This window comes from Pisolithus orientalis, assembly GCF_024613125.1.
Source record: "Pisolithus orientalis strain OTSU chromosome Unknown F5J12scaffold_31, whole genome shotgun sequence".
NCBI lineage: Eukaryota > Fungi > Basidiomycota > Agaricomycetes > Boletales > Pisolithaceae > Pisolithus > Pisolithus orientalis.
The window spans coordinates 372275-394091 of NW_026260812.1; the positions used below are offsets into that span (position 1 = coordinate 372275).

At 45.4% G+C, this 21817-nt stretch overlaps 2 protein-coding genes across 2 annotated transcripts; one reads left to right on the top strand and one right to left on the bottom strand.

Moving 5' to 3' along the window:
• Positions 1-3360: 3360 nt before the first annotated feature.
• Positions 3361-6488, top strand: F5J12DRAFT_784984 (uncharacterized protein; the record flags this gene model as incomplete). Its single annotated transcript, XM_051743148.1, has 14 exons — positions 3361-3491; positions 3560-3621; positions 3676-3870; positions 3925-3987; positions 4051-4298; positions 4507-4587; positions 4781-4808; positions 5031-5115; positions 5329-5448; positions 5470-5500; positions 5606-5920; positions 5972-6229; positions 6281-6409; positions 6438-6488. 14 exons carry the CDS (start codon positions 3361-3363, stop codon positions 6486-6488), a joined length of 1797 nt encoding a protein of 598 aa, XP_051597262.1.
• A 4904-nt stretch (positions 6489-11392) lies between these two features.
• Positions 11393-12608, bottom strand: F5J12DRAFT_850189 (uncharacterized protein). The gene is made up of 5 exons (XM_051746497.1): positions 12362-12608; positions 12275-12311; positions 11868-12214; positions 11483-11812; positions 11393-11413 (listed from the first exon to the last, which is right to left on the bottom strand). The coding sequence occupies exons 1-3, from the start codon at positions 12574-12576 to the stop codon at positions 11885-11887; spliced, it is 582 nt and encodes a 193-aa protein (XP_051597263.1). The 5' UTR covers positions 12577-12608; the 3' UTR covers positions 11393-11413; positions 11483-11812; positions 11868-11884.
• Between the last annotated feature and the right edge of the window lie 9209 nt (positions 12609-21817).

A 21817-nucleotide genomic window follows, 5' to 3' on the forward strand; every position in this document is an offset into this window, starting at 1 on the left:
ATCTCAACTGCCACTCCTTGATCATTTTGCTATCCACTGACCACTCTTGTTCCAGAAAAAATTGCATGTCAATCCTGTGATATTTGATGACATTTTAGACCAAATTAGTGACCACTACATATTTTTGAACAAGTTGAACAACAAACAATTACCTGTGGCCATTCAACTCGCAATTTTCCTTTTCTGTGTGGGGCACTATGGTAATGCATCTTCACCTGAGGATGCTGCCCAGTGGGCAGGTGTTAGTGTCAGAACAGTCATCAATTGTACTCACTGGGTAATGGCAGCGCTGCTGGACAAGCACGACAACTTCATTTATGTGCCAGATGTGCGATCCCCAGAACTGAGGTGTGCATGAGAATTTGTGGAGTCACAAACTTGCTGGTCTTGGAGAAACAGAGTTTTTGCTGCGGATGGAATGACTGTTAACCTTTATGCATGACTGAAGTCATTTGCTGACAGCTACTACGACCACAAATCAAATTTCTCACTAAACTGTCAGGTAGGTGAGTATGATGTCATGCAGAAACAGACAACTTACAGGCATGCAGGTTGTAATAATGCCACACAACTTGGCCATTGTTGATTATGCGCTGGGGAATCCGGGGAGTGTCCATGATGCATATGCATTTCAGGGAATGCAGATCTTCAAGGATCCAATCGGTGTTATGCCACACAGACACTGGACTTGGGCTGATACAGCATATCCCTCGGAGAAGTGGTGTGTTGTGCCATTTAAAAAGCCACAAGGGGGGAACTTGACAAAGCATCAGAACACATATAATCGTTATGTTTCAAAGGTATGTACTTACCAAGTGTTCCATGGCACATCCTTGACAATTCAGAAGATTTGAGTCAGGGTAGAGCATGCATTTGTGGCCTTGAAAGGCTGGTTTCAGTCACTGAGAGAACTCCATATCAAAATTGGTAACAAACTGGGGAATATGGATCTGGCTGTGTACTGGATAACATGTTGCTTTATCCTGCACAATATGGTTGTGCAATTTGAAGAAAGGCTGCTGTGAAGAGTTGGGGTGAGGGACAATGGATTGGGTGATGAGGGAAGGGGAGCCTGATGAAGGGAATGACAACAATATGCTGCTGGCCCTAGAACCAGGATCAGTAGGACAACAATTCCATGCGCACTTAATGGAGAGGTTGATTGTGGAGAGAGGGATACGAATCTGAATACATTTTGCATTTTGTAAAAAAAACAAAGGGCGACAGTGACAACTTGGACAAATGGATAAAACATACTTGTTCGTCCTACAAGCAACATCAGGTAAGGGATGGAGGAAGATCTGCAGGAGTAATTATCGATGACGTAGGAGTAGCAGAGGATGATGCTTGGCCACCAGCAGCAAGGGCCTTCTGAGCCTCGATCTCTGCAAGTTTGAGCTTGAGCTTGAGGACCTCAGATTCCCTAGAAAACGCCTCTGCATCCAGCTTGCGGAGCTGGATGTCATGGTTCCGCATCTCCAGTATGCGATGGTGGATCTTGTCAGCTTCACTACGTTCACACTGACACTCGCGCTCATCATGCTCAATCTCCTTCATATGCATGTGCATGTTATATTTTGCGATGTGACGTTCATTCTTGAGAAGAGTGATCTGGTATTCTCAGTCAGAAGTATCTCCTGAAAGTCCTTGCAACTTCTCTGCTAGCATGACCTCAAGCTTGGAGACAGATCTTGCATTTCCTGAGCTTCCCCCTGATGCCACAGAACCAGGACCATGGCCATGACTCTTAGTGACAATAGACAGTGGCGACAATGTTGATGTGACTGTTGAAGTCAATGATGGGACGTGCTTGGGGTATGGGGAAGAGTGGAATGTACTGTGATTTTCCCAGGATGGTGTCTTGTGCTTCATAGCAGGAGGATTAGGTTGCCAATTATGAAAGTCACTTGGGCCACTGAAAGACTAGATTGTTCATGTTAGTTTTTGTACAGTGCAACCACTTAGGAGATATCGGTAACTTGCCTTAGCAAAAGATGGGACCACCGGTGAAACAGTATTTGATTGGCTTGGGCCTGCTGTTGGGAGGGAAGAATCATGCATCCAGTCATCGTCACATTCTTCTTCGTCGATATCATGCCCTCTTGTTTCATCACCACCAGCCTCCTCTTCCTCCTCTTCCATACACATGTGGTCATCATCAGTGATGACACCAGGAAAACCTGGATGTTCCATCTGCTGGACCATGGTCTCATCGTCATCACACTCTCCAAACAAATCTGGCACAGACTGGGAAGTACCAGAGGGAGGGGGGGGGGTACAGAGGGGGAATCGGGTTGAATAATTGCAAGAAAATTGCCAGCACGATTGAGGCCAGGAGTAGAGTTTTGTGGTTGGGTGTCGATTGATGGAATTCCCCTCCACATTTGATCACATTCCTTGAACCAAGGGAAATGTGCAATGGCATCAACTGAAACCAGATCATCAGTGGGACCAAATGGGAACATGATCTAACAGACTCACCCAGCAGGTTTGGATACCTCACATCACCAGGAATGATCCCACCACCAGTGGACTTGAAACGATCAAGTTGCTCTCAATATCTCTTCTTTAACCTGCGTTGACCATTGAGTTATGCCATCTCCCATCATTAGATAAAGACATATGTTGCAAGGCATGCATAGACACTTGTATTGAACTTCTCTGGCTGCATCTCATACCCACTGCAATATTCTGGATCATTCGCAAAAAGCACCTTTGCAACTGACAGCATGAATTTCTTTCTTCATTCACCCATGGGGCTTTCCGAGGGAAGCAGAGCCTTCTTGTGCACTTCGCTGCTTAGTGCTGCTGAATAGGATGGCACGATCAGCAGGATGTTGCAAGAGCCAGCTCAGGAGTGTGCTAGTGAGGTGGGGATATCATTCCCAGAAAATGGTTTCCCTTGATTCCTGCAGAGGACCTCCCAGGGTAGTCATCATTTGCTTGCAAGAGCCAGTAGCCTGGGACTTGGATCCCCTGGTCTTTGGCTTCCCTCTCTGGGACGTAGAGATCATATTTTGGGGCGGGGATATAACTTGAGAAGGGAAAGGAGGATTAGAACCTGCATTTCTGGCTGGAATCTGAGGGGGAGTCGATGCCATCATAGTCATCTGTCTCGCTTGCAGGCGTGCAGAGCGTCTTGTGCATGGACAATGGGGAGGCATTTTCAAGCAGAGCTTGAATTAAACCACATGCACTGGACCTGCTTGCCATGCTCACACTGATTCCTGGGCCAAATTTGTTTGACTCAGATTTATTTTGAATGCCACTATTCTGTGAGATGACCTTATGTGGATAGCAGGTGGTTTGAATGTGTTGCCTCATGGGATTCAGTATTTCAGCAACCCTGAAAATTGTGCTATGACAGATTTGGATCTGAGGAGTCATGCAAGGTTAGAGGAGGTGGAGAGGTTATGGAGAGTGCCATGGAGAACATGGCCAACTGACAAGTTCCAGATGGGTGTGAGATGTGGATTTGGAGGAGTCACAAGGTGTTGGCATGAAGTAGAAAGAAGGGTGTAGCTATGGGAGACTTGATCATATTTTGGGTGGATCATAGGTGTAGGTGGATTCTGAACAATGCACCCACTGATGATGGGGGAGTTTTGGGAGAGGATGATTGTGAGTTGTACTTGTTCTCCTCTAGTTTTGCATGCTGATCTGGTGCATTGGCAGGCCTAGATGATGAGTACAGGTACTGGTCTTATGTTGAAACCCATCCTGCCCATGTGGTTCTCTCCCAAGGGTCCTGGCAGGAGGCTGTGGACATACTACATTGGTCCTACACAGATTGGCTGCTCACCCATCCCCAACCAATTCAGCTGCCTTTTAGTCAGGAGGAGTGTCAGGAACCATTGAGACTACTCAATGGTGAGGCTGGGACATTTCCATTCAGTTCCACTTGTCTGATTTATTTTTTGACAGATCTGAGTCAGCAATCCACTCTTTTGTCCACATGCATGGTCCCTCATGTTCTTCTACACACCAGTGAGTTTTTGCACCATACCCCTTGCTGGTGTTATGTTCTTACAGGCTAACATTCTTCATCAGCTCATTGGTGTCAGGTCAATTTCAGGCCACACAAACCACTCCCACAAGACATCATTGCCACACACACATCAAGGCAGACCCCGATGCTATGCATGGTGGTCAAGATATTGATTGGTATACTGTGCCTTGGCATTCCATTCTTGTTCATGGATCAAGCAAGATATAGTGGCCATTTTGATGTGGAGGGGAATGCAAGCACACAGAGTCATGTGCCACTGTTTGTCATCAGTGCTTGTACCTGTCTCATGGTGAGGGTTAATCGTTATGATGATAGTCATACTCATTCCTAACTTCTTTTCCTTCCCTGCTTTCTGCTTGCACAGTCTGCATTATCCTAGTGCCTCTGTCACACTTATCTTGTTCCTGGGACTGGATGGTATCACACACATTGGAGGTCTGGTTGCCATTTCATGTTCCATTCTGAGCATGGTTACATCTTTCCTGTCTATTTTCCAGTATAAAGCAGAGTTGCCACAGGGTTCTGCAGCTGTTCATCATGCAGCTGCTGCTGCCCATGAAGGATTTGTATTTCTCCCAGTGAGTTTGCAGTTCCCCATTATCACTCCTATCCCTAACTCATCTCAAACCACTTACAATGCCAAAGCATTCTGCTCTCTCTTCTGCTAGTTTTTCTCACATATTCTGTGGCTGGGTTCATCACTGGTGTTGTCTACACTAGAATCTGTAACATTACATGAACAGAATAAAACAGCTGTAATATTATAACCAGAAAGACAGAAAGAAAAAGCTACCAAAAGGTTGGTTTCAGATTCAAGTTAACATCAAGTCAATTCACATGACAATGCCACAACCTTGTGTCATCACATATAAGTTATTCACTTGCAATTTGTACCACATCAACATCAATCCCTGGAACGTATGGTTGATTACATATCAAAAGGGACTAAGGTGAGCAATTTTTGTACCATAGTCACCTACTGCTGATGGCATTGTCAAATCTTGCTTTATTATGTCCTCAGACCAGCTCAATAGCTGGTTATGTCCAACTGCTGAAATCCAACCTGCTGATGATCTGCCATGTGGATTCCCTGAGGCTACTACTATGTATGTATTGCTTTTTTTGTACTATTCAAAATTTCTGTATTCATCTAAGAGCACCCAACTCACAGGTGTTGACCTCCATCAGGATTTGTGACATCTGTGGCCCTTAATAAGGAGAATAAAGGGAGGCTTGCAAAGGTTTGCATCCATCCATGTGTGGCCTTACCATTTCCTCTGATCCTTGACATTGATTTCCTTCACTGATGTGGCACCCAGCACTGCTTATGACACCTTCAACTCTGATGCTGAGGATGGAGGTCCTGAAGACTTCAACCTTGATGAAGGGATGGACAATACTGACTTGGAAGACCTGGACAGCAATGCTGAACAGCACAGGTGACTTACTCATGTTCCCAGACCTCAAGCTGATGTTGCTGAGCTGCAAGTGGTATGTATTTATACATACTTGTTCATGATGAGTCACCAGGCATTAGTGCTGACACAATGCTAGGCTCTCAGTGTTGTGCAATGAGCATACACTGAATGCTGCAAGGAACTGCACCAGACAAGGAAGGCTCTCTTTGAAGCCAATAGCCAGCATTCCAAGTGGTCCAGGAACCCATCTAGCAAGTCAAACAGCCTCATGACTCATATTGAGCAAGACACAAAGAAATACCTCCTACTGTATCATTTTTTCATCATTCAAAGCCTTTTCCCAGCAGCTCTGAATCCCAATACTGATCGACATGATCCAGCACAGTGGAAATCACAGGATGGGAAGCTCAAGGGTGCTCTGACTGAGCTTTATGAGATGATTCCTGCAGATTTACATGAGTCAATGGTAACCTACAAGCAATTTGGCTCTGTGGTATGTGTAATTCCAACCTTGGTGACCACTAACATATTAATTTGTTTTAAGTTCATACAAGCACATGGTCAGGAGAGATCCAATGTCCTCAAAGTCATCAAGGACTGTGCTGGCACATTATTTGCTCCATATAACATTTCACCAGATCTCTTTACTGGAAAGCCTGCTTGTAAGAAGGACAACAAGGCATGCCTGGCACTCTTGAAGAAGGATGGAGTTGGAGAATACACCTGTTTTGCACCCATTCTTGTTGCAGATCCTAAGCAGATGGTTACTGGAGGCTTCTTGAAGAGTCCCATCCTAGTTAAGGTATGCATGGTTCAATGCCACTCTTATTTGAAAATTGATTTCAGCCCATAGGTTATCCATGTCCTGATGTTTGGAAAATTGATCCTCACAGAAAACAAATGTGGATGGCCCCCAGCCAGGGGTCAGAAGATGGGTGTGCTGAGTGTTACTGAGGGCCTGATTGCTGGTGCCTGCATCTTGGTGAGGGTGTCTGTGGTCACTGTGCTAGTACATGCTGATGTCAATATCATACCAAGGTTCAATTCCTATTGTCACATGATCCTGAATTAAGTGCTACTGGTGCAGAAATGCAGGTCAACTGCTGATCAGAATATGATTTCTACCTTGAGAAGCTTTCCAAAGCATCTCCTTGGGCTGTCAGCATGATGAATTTCTTCAACCAGGAAGTCTTTGGGAAGGGGTCTTAATTGGAAAATGTTGAATCTGAGGTATTTGCTGATGTGGAGCAGCCACATACTTGGGAAGATGAATTTTTAGACAAACTCAACAACATTGACCCTGCTGAGAGTCACACCCCACCCATTGTGAGTCAAAGTGAGGTTCAGTGGTGAAAACCAACCAAAACCAACACAAAAGACAATGAAAGTGAGTGGTGGTGTGCCTATGTGGTACCTAGATGGTAGAACCTGTTCTTTGGGAGGTTTTTTGTGAGCTACAACACTTGAAGATGAGTGCTGAGGGTTGGGGGTGCTCCTGACAAAGAGGGAGCAAGAATGGAAAGTGATAGGGTAGACTGCTGTCAGCCTACAGAAGGATGGATGGTGACTTAATTTGATGTCCTAAGCTGTACTGAGCTCAGGGAGGGCTTGGAGCAAAGTATATGGATGATAGATGATGACAAGCGAAGTAGATGATAGCTAGACCCTTAATAAAGTCTCAACTATCAAAGCTGATGAATGATTTACTGAGAGATGATAAATTGCGAGCAAGAGGGGCTCTCTGATGTCTTTTTTTTTTTGCTACCTAAGTACAGTGACTTATATACAGTACAGGGGCATTGCCTATGGAAAACAAGGTGTAAACACTTGGTAAGCGATTGGTAACTGATGAGTAAGGAATGTAAGCGATGGGTAATCGTCTTGGAAAGCATTGGTAAGCATTGGTAAGGATAAGTAAGCCAAAAAGCGAAGAATCAGTAAGCAAAGTCAAAAGATTGGTAAGTATTTGCAATAGGTGAGTCAAAGACAGTCAGAATGTCAAAGTATGAGTCAAGCAATGTCAGGAACTGGGAAAGTGCACTGGAATCGCATTAGGGGGAGGCTGTGCATGTCACATCTTGAAGGGATCGCTTCTAGGCCAAAGTGGGATGACAGAGAGGCAGCACTGATCTGATGCCAATATAGTACATCCCAAAAGTGGACAGGGTGAGTCAGATGTCAACAGGGGTCAAGCTTTGGGGGTCTGTGGGGTGACAGGAGCATAGGGGATTGCAACTTTCCCCCCCAAACCATCCTCTCAGTGAAGCAAATAAAAACTTCATGAATGAGGCTCTGTTGGAAGAGAGGATGAAGGGGGAGCGTCTTCTGCTGTATCTTGCAACAAGGAGGCAAGATGTGCATCATACTCATCATGGATGCGATCAGGGAGAGTGGAGAACAGTAGATTATACTGTAGCTGTCGCAATTTTGGAAGAATGACGGACAAGACCGGTATGAAGATGTTGCAGGGGGCAGGGAGGAAGGATCCATATGCTTCTTGGACTGGAGAGACTGAAACGACCACATAAGACCTTTCCAAGCGAATGACAGACCTGAGGCGACCAAAGAATGTCCTCCTGGAGGTCATACTGACAAAAAGAACATGCTGTCCAAGCTGGATGGGCTGAGAGGGGGCAGATGAGGGTGGGATGTACCAGGACGCTTCAGGACAGAAGCTGGTAGGAACTCCTGGTAGATATATGTAGCCATGGTCCCTAGCAAAGGGGACAAGCGAAATGACTGATGTGGAGGCAGCCATATCAGAAGAATTAGCAAAATGAGCATCTTTTGGAGGGAGTGCTGTAGAAACGTGTGGAGTGCACAAATCCTTTCCAATCTTGGAAGGTAGGATCATGTGGCTGAGCACTACAAGTGAGTGTGGGAATGGTTTCAGTGTCTGCAGAATTGGTGGAGATACGTTGAAAACCGGAATGCCGTACACGGGCGCTTAACTCACCTCCTCCTTTTTCTTTGGCACTGACAACCTGTTCTTGTGCGAGGGATGACTGCCGACATTGCTGGCTGTCCTTCTTCGCATGAGGGCTATGGTCTTCACCTCCATTCATCAGCTACATCAATGTCCACCTCACCAAACACCTTTGGTGTGTGACACCATTTCCACATTGCATGACCTCAATGCCCCTGGCAGCCATGATTCAGATCTACATGACTCCAATTTGTCATTGGTCTCTTGTGCTCCATCACCTGTTGCCAGCTTGGTCACTCATTTCAATCCCCTTCACTCTCATCCAGCTAGTGTCACTGCTCCACAAGCTGATCTTGGTGCTCAAACTATTTCTGGTGCTTCTTGTTGATTGTCCCCTTCTATCTCAATTGGGAAGCCAATTTCAAACAGTGGTGTTGAGGTGTCAGTGGTGACCATTGCTGTTGGTCAGATGAACATGTCTGGCCCAGCTGAGGCTGAAACATCTTGATCCTGATGAGCAATTCCAGTCATGAGTCACTGGCACAGCTCAGCCACTCAAAAGGAGATTCCAGCCATTCCTGAGGTGGTTCCCAAGGGTCTTACAACTGATATTCATGCTACTGAACCAGGTCTGGAACCCACCTGCTGTGGTCACCATGCTACTGCTACAAGGTCCTCGAAACCAAAGAAGACAAAGGTTTGAATTAATAGCAGTACCAGGTGTCACTTATGTGCCAGGTTTCTATATGTTCTATGGTCTTTGATTTAGCCTGCATCCCATTATATTAGATGCAATTCATGTTTCAAGGTCATGTAGATCTACTTGTAATATGTTCATTTGCTGCATTCATACATCATTGCTGTTGTCCTCTGGAATTACCTGATCTGATTTCTTCTAAGTCATTCAAACTCCACTGGCTATATTATAAATGACTCACCCCTCTTCTCACACCTTGTTGTCTCCCACATTGTTATCCTGGTTCATTGCATTGTCATATGGTGTTGTCACTGTTATCCACCCTGTCATGCTCATTCATCATTGTCTGTCACCTGGGGAGTGGGTTCAAGGTTCAAGGTATGTTTCCCCCATGACACTATTATTACTTCTGATGTTGACTTTTTTCAAGGTTCCAGACAACTTGTGACAGTGTTGTGTGTTGATGCCAGCTCCATTGTCCTATTGCTTGACACTATGAATGCCTCTCATGCAACACTTATTCTATCTTCCTCATCCCATTGCCCCATATCACTGCTCCCACTGGTTCACTAATCTCATAAGTATTTTAATTACACTGTAAGCTATGATCTGATGGTTGCTGACAGTGTATGCATTTGCTTTTGTCCTTGTGTCATCATCACAATGACCCCCATACTTATGTTGAGCTGCTGTCCTTTCCTCCCCTTACTGCTCTTAGTCACTCATTGTCTGCTTTGCATGTCCACTCACACCACTGGCATTATTAGGTAGAACTCTCCAATTATTACTACCACTTGTCTATACATCAATAAGTAGTGATTTCTGAATGGAATTTTAACCATTGTCATGAGTGTACCAAGGCAAAATGAAATAACAATGGATCATCAAAATATTAATAAATAATAATGGTTAGTATACATTGTGATGAGTTCCACTGGTATTGCTATGGGTTCTTCACCATTGTCATGCCGTTATAAGTACTTATGCAGCAATATAATAGGGCCACTCAAAGTTAAATGTGGAAAAAACATGCGAGCAAACTCAAGTGTGGTTGAGTTGTGAGTTTGTGGGCCAATATTAAAGCTCCGACTGGATATTCAAACTCCGCATAAAAAGCACGTGACCCGGAAACAGTAGATGTGTAGATAATGCTATTAACGCTCCAATTTAAAATTCAAACTCCGCTGAAAAGCATGCATGCTTATCAATAGAGAGATCTAGCAAGTGATAACCACCTACCAATACCATGCCTAGGGTTACTGAGCCCCAGGAACTCCTAGCCATCCTTCAACAAGCCAGGGAACATTTTGGTCTGCTACAGTACTTAGATATACTACATGTAGCACTGCAGGAGGCTGAGGCTACTGACTCTGATAACTCAAGTGAAGGCCTACCCCAATCTGACAACACCATGACAACCCAATCTTCTGATGTTCCCTCTTCCCCATCTTCTGGTGCTGCAACTTCTGACTCCTCATCCTCATCCTCTGGCTTGATGGAGCAGTTGTTATTCAGTACTGCTGCTTTCTCTGGCTTCCAGGATGCTATTGCTGCACTCCAGGATGAAGTTGAAAAAACATGTGTTCTCAACAATCGACCAAGACAAAGCCACTCTCCCCAGCTCCACCTCCTTGATGAGTGGAAAATTGACCACCCTCACCTCTTTCAGCACAAACTCAGAGTCCCCCCAGCTGTTTTTTCTGCTATAGTGGACAAGATTGAGACCCACCCTATCTCCCACAACAACTCCAATAACCCCCAGCTCCCTGTCCCCCCGGGCAGTGTGAAGGGGATTGAGTCGGAAGGTCAATCAGCGACCAATAGAGAAGATGCAGATGCGGACGTCGATGAACAAGACGAGTTGATCTGGTGGGGTTGGGATGGAAAACTGACAGGGTTTACAGATTGGTGGAGTCAACTCCGTTCTTTGCTTTCCCTCTTTACGATGCATAGTTTTGCGCTGTCCTTGCCGCACTCGAGTAGCATTCACCATACATGCACGCATTGCCTACGAACATGAGTGTGTGGCGGTCACCACTACTCTTAGGAATCACCACCGTCCTAGGTAAGTCACGATTCTTATCACCTGGGTCCAGTTGAATCTCGGATGGCCGGCGAGCAGATGTTGTTAGATTCTCCAATCGAGAGATGACAACATTGGTAACGTGGGTACCTCAGCCTAGACTGGCCGAACATGTTTCTAGTACACGTTTGAGGGCGACATCCCCCTGACAGGGATAATATGTTCTCGATATTGGTCCCCGTAGATACATCCCCTGCATCACACTGACTCGCCACATTTTCCTTGTTGTACGAGTTGACGTGTTTGAAATTCACGGTTGTGGCCCCCGATATAGTCCTTCCTATTGCAGGTCCCCAGCATAAGCTTCAGAATCACTACCTGTAACTTCGCAGACATTTCAAGTATTTACCTTGAGGGCTAGTTCTATTATTTAGTAGCTCTTCTTGATCGTCAAGATTGTAGGCGTCACACTTGTCTTCCGTGGCATACATGCTGCACAACTGTCCCTCCTAGCCTATACGCAGTTTAGCAGCAATGCCTTGACCTTGGACATCCTCTGCGCATGCCCTCGCAAGGGTGAACGAGAGGAGACGTTCGGCTGTACGGAGGAGGGTATCGTCGGGCTCTTCATGGCATCGGGGGAGAGTCGCATGTTCTAGGGGTGGCACTAGTGGTGGGGGTGGTGGTTGTTCTTCACTTGCGCTGTCTTCGTCTCCATCTTCCGAAGAGGGTTGGTCCTCTGTACTTTCCTCGTCAGCCTCGTACGGAGATTCGGTAGAGTGGTCTGTCTCTACATTTTTCTCCTTCCGACTCATGGTTGTCGGATGCCTCTGACTCGTCGTCGTGCTCCATGTGAGAGCACTAGACTGTCTTTGCTGACGTAGGGGGGCGGGCGACGTCGTCTCTTAACCCCCATAATCAGGCAAGATGTTGGAGTGCCAATCGTGGGACCTAATACGATGGTTAGGAATACTTTATCGACATCTGTTTTTCTTGCTATCTCGGCTGTATCTACATGACATGCTTTGCGTCGAAGGGCAAGAGATGTCGACAAGGCGACGAATGTGGTGTACAGATGCGAGGTGAAGGTGTCGAATAAATTAAGGAGTTGCTGTCGTCTTGTCGCAGCTCGAGAACGCGTCTGTGCGTGTGGTGTGCTTGCCACTTAACTTTAGGTGAAGCTGAACGAGGGGGAACTCACGTCTTTGTCTGGCATGCGTACCAGTTGAGCGAGAGGGCTGTAACTAGATATGAGCCCTGTTTGTCAGTAGGTTTGAATGGAACTGACAAGGGTATTTGATTTTTGAGGAAGAGGACGTGGGCAAGGAAAGTTGTTGCGAGTCTTGCAGCGAGGTCGTGAGTGACCCTCTCCGTGTCCAGGGTCACTGTCGGGAAACAATCGGCCCGGGCTGTCTTTGTCGTGCCGGTCATCCCCGTCGTTGCCGTGTTCGTCGCAGTCGCCGGTGTCGGCGTTGCCGCCTCTGCCAATGTCAGGACTCTCATAAAGGAGAGGACGCGATGTGACAGCGTGACATACACGGTGTGACATGACGTGACAGTGATATTTCCGCTACTTGCTCACGGCCACAGCGATGCCGCCCAAGTGGAGCACGATGAAACAAGCTGGTAAGGACTTGCACTCTTTTTTTGCTGGTGGGGCACCGGGTTCTGCTCAGAATGAACCGCAAAAGATGTGTTTTGTTTCGTTGTGTGGTGTGGCCACTGTGTCCTCTTCAAGGTGCCATGTGTGCCTGCAACATATTCAAAACTCATAAGCTGTTATGGGGTACTTCAGGTACAGTGACACAATCTCAGCTGGAAAATTCCTAGGCATTCTGGTGCTAAGATTGTAATTGTACATGGTATAGTAGTTCCACTGAGTATATTGGCACATAATTAGACCTGCTATCAAGTATCCAAGGGTCCCACAATAGCTGGAAAGGATGTCAGGCTTAAACAAAGAAGTGTCTGCATTTCTGATACACCTGACATGGGCACTCAAAAAAGGCACCCCCTTGGAGGGGGCCTCTGTACCTATAACATACCAATTCCTCATTACATCAAGTGGACTCCTTGAGGTGTTATGTCATAATCTCCTCCTTCTGGTATTTAGGAGTTTTGTCAAGTTCCAGGGTATGTATTGCCAATGTAACTATCTAGAAAGGTCTGGAATACTCAGAAGAAGCCCTTAAAACATCCCCAGGTCCATACCTGCAGGGGGGAATACTGGGAAAGTGAAATAGTGTAGGAGTACCAATCTGCTGTCACACCCAAAGAAGGAAACAATGATGCACAGTGGGTGCAGGATATATGTCATAACCCCAAGAAGGGGATAAGTAAAGTGAAAATACAAAGGCAGGAGTGGGGGTGGACATGCCCCAACAGATGAGATATCAAATGCATGATGTGGATATAAGGTAGCTGCCACAGGGGAAAGAATCCTCATGAGACAAGAATGTCACCTCATCAACCCACATTCCTGCCTGAGCACACTGAGTTTTAAGCCTACCATCCATACACACATATGTATCTGGTGGTTACCATGTCAGCCTCTGTGCACACATCATCTCCATCAGGTTATGAGCCCCAACTGCTCATAACTGACCTCATCACCAAGCCACCAACATAGCACCAAGAAGATCCACCTGCTTATCTGTCAGAAGGGGGAGAAGAGAGATGTTGAGAGCAAGGGCACCAGCCAATTCATGAGGCACAATGCCTGAGGGGGAAGAACCCCCTAATGCACAGACCAACAAGCCAACATGGTCTTCACCCACAGCACCAACAGCATCAGCTGGTGCCCCAAGGACACCACAGGTAACATTGAACTCACCTATAGGTTTGCCCACAGTTGCAGGGCCCTCATCACAACTGGCAAGGTTGAGCCCAGTCATTGATGGGTCCTTGACATTGGTGACAGCATTGTCAAAGGGGAAAGGGTGAGCCAGGTCTAGAGAGAGAGGACAAGGGGGAGAGATAGAGATAGTCAAGATAGAGAAGCTCACCTCTAATAACTGGGCAGCATGGAAAAAGAAGATCACCACTGTACTTTGGCTCCAAGATCTGTATGAGATGGTGACAGGGGATGACCCACATCTTAAGAGGAGGCCAAAATTAAGACTATAAAGAAGGTCTCAGGTTTCTGTGGTAAGAAGACTGAGGTGCATGAGGAAAAACTAACTGTCTAAGTGCGAAGAATTGTTATGTAAGCTTGTATGCTGTAAGCAAATAAACATAGGGGACACATGTTCCAACACACCCCCTCAGTGTAGCAAGTCTTTAGAAAATAATTCCCATACCAAGAGAAAAGTGTTCATGCTTCTCACATGACAGTCCCTTGGTGAGAACATCAGTGATCTGCTTGTTCATAGAAATGTACTTGACATCCATTTCTCCATCTTCAACCTTCTCATGGATAAAATGGTGATGAATAGCTATGTGCTTCATGCAGTCATGGAACATTGCATTGCTTGTCAGGGCTATTGTGGACCAATTGTTGACTAGGAGAGAAGTGGGCTTTGTGACCATACCCATATCTAGTTCATGTAGTAGCATTTGTAGCCAAAGTATCTCTTTTGCAGCTGCTGAGACTGCCATGTACTCAGCTTCTGTGCTAGACAAAGCAATGGAGGTCTGTTTCTTGGATGACCAGCTACCTGCTCCACTCGACAGAGTAAAGACATAGCCAGTTACAGAATGGTGGTCATTTACATCTGCAGCCCAGTCAGCATCAGTGTAGCCTACAAGAGAGCTCACAGAGTCTCTTGTGTACTGTAAATGCACATCAACAGTTTTTCAGAGGTATCTGTAAACTCATTTGAGTGTGGTCCAATGTTGGTCACCAGGGGTAGCCACATGCCTGCCAAGCACACCCACAGCAAATGTGAGATCTGGCTGGGTAGCCAGCATAGTGTACATCAATGCTCCAAGAGCACTTTGATACACATGTAGGTCATAGGCAGGAGCATCAAGTTTCTCTAATTTTAAGTTCTGCTCAATGGGTGTGGACACTGCACAGCCATCCTGCATGCCCATACGCTCGAGAATGAGCTCTATATAGCAACACTGAGACAATTCTATGGTTCCCTTGTCATGATCTCATATAATCTCCATACTGAGGATCCACTGAGCCTCACCTAAGTCAGAGAGGTTGTACTTGGCTGATAATTGGACTTTGAGGAAATCAATGGCCTCACAGCTCTTCGAGAGGATCAGTTTGTTGTTGACATAGACAGCAACTATAATTAAAATGCCATTTTCATCTTTGTAGAAAAGACTGTGGTCAGCATCACTGCATGTGAATCTGAGAGAGACTTCTTGTAGTTGATTGTACCAAGCTTTCAGAGCCTGTTTCGGTCTGTAGAGCACATGATAGAGGTGCCAAATGATGCTGCTCAAGTCTCAGAAGCCAGGGGGAGGATGGAGGTATATTTCCTCATTGAGTTTGCCATTGAGAAAGGCAGACTTTACATCCATCTGGTGGATCTCCAGATCATACTTAGCAGTGAGGGTGAGTAGGGTTCTGATGGTAGAAAACTTAGCTGTGAGTGTGAATGTCTCCATATAATCAATTCCATGGACCTGTGTGAATGCCTTTGCAACCAGTTAGGCTTTGTACTTATCAATGTTGCCTGTAGGGCCTTTCTTTATCTTGTAGACCCACTTTGAATCTATAATCTTCCTGTCAGGTGGGCATGGTACCTCCTTGTACAATCCTATAGTGCAAAATGTTGCAAATTCATCAGCCATCACTGCACACCAGTGGTCAGCATCAGTGTGACACATTGCCTCTGTGAACATTGTAGGCTTGTTGTCACAGATTGTGCTTGTTTGGTATGTGGTAACTTCTTCCCTTTCTGGGTCATCACCACTCTGCCTCACCATTGCCACACCTTCTCACATGCTTGCCTCTGTCTCAGCACCCTCACCCTCTGCCCCTGCATCCTCCACAGACAGTAAGCTATGTTTTTGATATGCATTGATGAAATAGCATTGATTGTTGTCTTGAATAGGCATTTTTCTGGCTTGGGATGACCTTTGAAGTCCCAGAGGGGGGATAGGGATTGGATAAGGACCAGGAGGCCCAGGCATCAAGCCAGAGCGATGGGCAGCCACAGATGGCGCTTGGTGTCAATGTTCTGAAGTCCATACTTCATCATTCTGCTCATGGTTTGACCCACTAATGCTTTTCTCTGTTTTAATATCAGTTTTAGGCTTGAACATCAAGCAGCTGTGATTGTCAGGGACCTGTGAGCCATCATCAGCTGCTGTCTCATCGTTTTGACTGCCCCAGGTGTGTCCTTCACCATCACCACCATCTGATTCATTTCCAGGTTCATCTGAGGTTGTTTTGCTCTCTGGTAGGTCAATCTCCCCTTGCATCCCTTGTGCATGAGCTGCAGGTGTTATATGCCTTGTTTCCCTAGTTACCATGTCTATCTGGACTCAAGACATGTCTACACTGTCCCCTTCATCAAAGATGGCATCATGTGTTTTGACAATTTGCCCAGTTGACTGATGTGTGCACAGGTACACCTTTTTATTCTCTGAGTATCCCAAGAGTGTGCACTCAAGGGACTTAACATCTAGCTTTTGATGCTTCTCTTCCAGAATGTGGACATGTGCTGTGCATCCAAAAATTCAAAGATGAGCAACTGACAGCTTGTTTCCAGTGTATGCCTCATAGGGGGTAATGCTTTGCTTGAGCACTTTAGTCAGTAGTCTATTTATTATGTGTGCTGTGTGCAGTATGGCATCCCCCAATATTTGTTGGGTAGACTGGCATCACTGAGCATAGCTTGCATGGACTCAATGAGTGTTTGGTTCATCTGTTCTGCTATGCCATTTTCCTGTGGTGTGTAGGCATTTGTCTTCTCATGATGTATGCCTTTTGACTTCAGATAGGCTTTAAATATGTTTGAGCTATATTCTCCACCACCATTGCTTTGAAGATAGTTAGGGTGATGTCCAGTCTCCACTTCAGCTCTAGCAAAATATTCCTTGGTTAGTCCAAAGACTTTGTCCTTTGTCTTGATTAATTTAACCACCAGGTGATGTGAGTGTCCATCAATGAATGTTATGAAGTACCAATGGCCAGATTGTCCTGCAGTCTCCATAGGTCTGCACATATCTGTGTAAGTTCTGTACAGTACACTTGGGCTTTCTACAGCTGACTTTGATGGAATAGGTTCCCAATGTTGTTTTCCATCATGGCAGTCCTTGCATGAAGTCATGTTGTGCTCCTTCAGTCCTGTCAGCTCCATCCCAGACACCATGCCACTCTCAGATAGTCTTATGATGTTTCTGATGTTTGCATGTCCAAGTTGATGATGCCAGGTGGTAAGTGTAGCCTTAGACATCATTGTGCATGAGGTGAGAGTGGTGAAAGGTTCATTTGGGTTCCATGCATCAGGCATACTGACAATGTATGCAGAATGACTGCCAGATATGATGCTTGCTTCAAGTATGTAGAGGGACTTTCATGTAGTAGCCAGAGCTACAACCTTGCCATTGATGTGCACCCTACACTCCTGCTCTCCAAAGGTGACTAGAAGTCCCTTTCAGGCTAGTGCAGGCACTGACACAAGGTTTGTGTCCAAGTCCAGAACATAGTAGATGTCTTTGAGGATTGTCCTGCTGGTACAGCCATCCTCAAGATGCATGGAGACTTCAAATCTCCCTTTCCCAATAGCTTGTATGGTTCTGCCATCACCAACAATCACTGGCTGCAAGGGTGACAGTTTGCTGAATGTTGCAAACCACAAGCATTGGCAGCACATGTGTGCTGAGGCACCAGAGTCAACTACCCACTCCAATGCACTGGTCTCAGGGCATGTGCATACCACAAATAGGCAAAGAGGTCTGTTATCCTCTTCTGCAACAGTTGCAACCTTAGCTGTTAACTCCATTTTCTCCTTGATCCCTTGTGCAGCATTGGCTGCTTCATCTGCCTTCTTTTTGTAGCATTCATCCTCCATATGTCCAGTTTTGCCACAGGGGGCATAGTTACACTTCTTCTTTTTCTTCCTGTCTGTTGCCTTTGACTTTTTACCCAGGTTAGTCTTAGCAGTGAGAGCAGAATGTGCTGTCAAAGTTTGTCATGTTCTTTCTTCTACCAGGACTTGGGATATGACAGTCTCAATGGTGAGCTTGTCATTCGAGGACATAAGGATTGTCCAGAGTGTGGAGTATGACTGCAGGAGAGATATCACCATTGTGATCACTACCAGTGAGTCATTGAGGGGTTGACCAAGTGACAAGAGGATGTGGGCTTTTTGCTGCATGGCATTTAGCTGTGTTTCCATAGGCTGATCATCAGCAAGTGTGCTGCAAAACAGTTCTCCTATAAGGTAGGCTATGGATTGCTTTCCCTTTCCTTCATACTGTTCACTGAGCTTGGTCCAGGTCTCTGCTGCAGTACTTGCATACAGAACACTGCTAAGAGGCTCATCCTTGAGTGTTAGGGTAATCTGTGCACATGCTTCCTTGTCTTTGATTTGCCATTCCTCATATTGGTCTGGGTTCATGTTCACATCTGCAGCTTTCTTCTCTGTGCCAGCAACTATGTTCCAGAGGCCTCATATACCTAGGACTTTCTGCATTCAAAACTTCCACATTTGATAATTTGCTCCATCATCTGTGAGGGGTGTTATATTGTAGAGTCAGCTCAAGCCTTGGGTAACCCTAGCACTAGTAGATGTGGAAACTGTTGTGTTCATGCTTGTCAATGGGCCTGGTTGCTGGGATGTTGACACTGACACTCCAGATGACATGTCCATAAGTTATTTGGTGGTACCACTTTTGAGTTTGTTGATACTGTAAGGTTAGAGCTGTGCAGGGCTCATAACCTCTTAAGAGGAGGCTGAAATTAAGACTATAAAGAAGGTCTCAAGCTTCTGTGGTAAGAAGACTGAGGTGCATGAGGAAAAACTAACTGCCTAAGTGTGAAGAATTATTATGTAAGCTTGTATGCTGTAAGCAAATAAACATAGGGGACACATGTGCCCACACCACAGCTGTCCCAGACAAATTGAATGCCTGGTGTAAATGTGACAAACATGCATATATGTCACTTATGACAAACCCCACTAACGATCAGACTGTCCATGCCCAATCAGAGATGGAGACTAGTGCCACATTGTGGCATAATCTACATGTGGTACATGACACCCAGGGCCAGCAGTCCATTGCTGCTATTAGGTGTGAGATCTTTTGCCTCAAGGTGCAGGAGGTCATGGACCTCCCTGATCATATCACTAGATTACACAACTTGCAGAACCAGCTGTATGAAATGGGTGACATCATGCCTGACCCCCAGTTCCAGGCCATGTTGTTGTTGTCACTCCCTACCTTGTGGGATAGCTATACCTCTGGCTTCCTCAGAGGGTTGCACTCACAAACAACAAAGATATCCATGCAAGAGATAATATCATTACTCTGCACCAAGTGGGAACACCACAAGTGTGAAGGTGGAGAGACTGGGTACTATGCCAAGAGCAGTGGAAGCAATAAACATAAGGCTGATCACCTGGGCCCATGTAACATATGCAGTCATACCAATCACAAAACCTCCAAGTGCCACTTCAGGAATAAACCCAAATGCAGATACTGCTGACAGTTTGGCCACCACTCAAGAGTGTTGTTCCAACCCAGATAACAAAGATAAATGGTGGAGACAGAGATCTAGAGACCAAGATAGAGATCAGGATAGGAAGCAATCTAGTAAACACTCCAGATGATCAGAAAAGGCACATTGTGCAGTGGAGAATATGGACTCCAAAGATGATGTAGCATTTTCCTCTACTGAAAGTGTAGATACAAAGTCCCCCAAATCAGAGACTTATTCTGCATACATGTGGTTGGCTGATAGTGCAACAACATCACACATCTGCACTCATCACAAAGCATTCACTACCTACAAGGTACTACCAGACAAAACAGTCTCTGGGATAGGTACCAAGCCAGCTGCCATTCCTGGATGTGGCACAGTCATGGTGAATAGTCAAATAGGTGACCAGACAGTCACTGTCAACTATGCAATGTGTTACACATGCTGTTGGAACATGTCAAAGAATACATGTTGATGATGGAAAGACAAAGAGAAATATCCCCTAAGAGAATCAGATGCAACAATGGAACTGAATACATCAATAATGCACTCATAACATGGTGCAAGGAAAAGGGAATACTATTGGAACCCACAGCAATATATTCACCATCACAAAATGGTGTGGCTGAGTGATTCAACTGCACTGTAGCAGAGTTAGGCAGGGCCATGTTACTGGTGAAGAACCTGCCAAATTTTCTATGGTGCAATGCTATAAACCATGTGGTCTATGTACAAAAACACATGGACATGCACCTGTAGGAGAACACCCTACAAGGGATGGCATGGGCAAGAGCCTGACACATTGCACTTGCAAGAATTTTGGACATGCATATGGATCCTCAATGAACACCAGGTGATCTCCAAACTAGACATGAGATCACACACATACTCATTCATGGGCTTCCTAGATGGCCTGCATGCCATTCAGTATCTCAATACACACATGAGACAAATATGCACCTTGAGAAATTACAAATTTCATCCAGAGAGTGAGACACCTCCTTGAAACCTGCCACCTGCAGGGGGAGACACTGGAGGCAAGGAAGAAAGAACTGTCAGTGATAAGACAGCACCAAAATGGAAACAAACAGAGTCACATGATGAGCCCATGAGGCAAAGCAAAAGGACCTGGGCATCACATGACTACAATGTGTTGAATGATCCATTACCCAATTTGGACAAATTACTAAACAATGATCAAACATTGGATAACCATGAACTCTCATCAGCAGAGTGAGTGTACTTGGCATTCAATGAAAGTACACTGGGAGAAGGGGATCCCAAAACACTACAAGAGGCTAAAGCCTCACCTGAGTGGCCAGAATGGCAGAAAGCCATAGAAGCCAAACTACAACAATTGTGTGAAAAAGGGACATGGATATTAGTAGATCCACCTGAAGGGCACAAGCCCATGTCAAATAAATGGGTATTTACACAAAAATACAACAGGGATGGGGTACTCCAAAAATACAAGGTGAGATTAGTCACTAGGGGGTATTCCCAGGTCCTGGGAATGGATTACAATGATACCTATTCCCTGGTCATTAGATTAGAAACAATACACCTTATCTTATCACTGGCCAACACCCAAAACTGGGAAATCCAACAGATGGATGTGAAGGGTGCATATTTCAATGGCAAACTAAAAGAAGAAATATATATGGACCAGCCTGAGAGTTTTGATGATGAAACCAGACACCTATGTAAATTAATTAAAACATTATATGGACTGAAACAATCCAGACAAGAGTGGAATGAAGAGCTGAATGGCCAATTACAGACCATCAGTTTTGCTTGCCTCCACTCTGATCCCTGTGTATACATAAGGAAAACCCCAACTATGATTGAGATCATCACAGTATGGGTAGATGACCTCATACTCATCCCCAACACTGCTGAACTTATGACTGAACTAAAAACACAACTACAAAATATGTTCAAGGTAACAGACTGTGGAGACCCAAGCATGCTAGTTGGGATTGAGATCACATCAGTGGAACAATTACCCTCAGCCAGGCACACTACATAGAGGGACTACTACAAAAATATGGAATGAATGACACAAATCCAGTCAAAACCCCACTTGATCTGGGCATGTGGTGTAGGAATAGGTAATAGATGTTACCTAGAATTAGT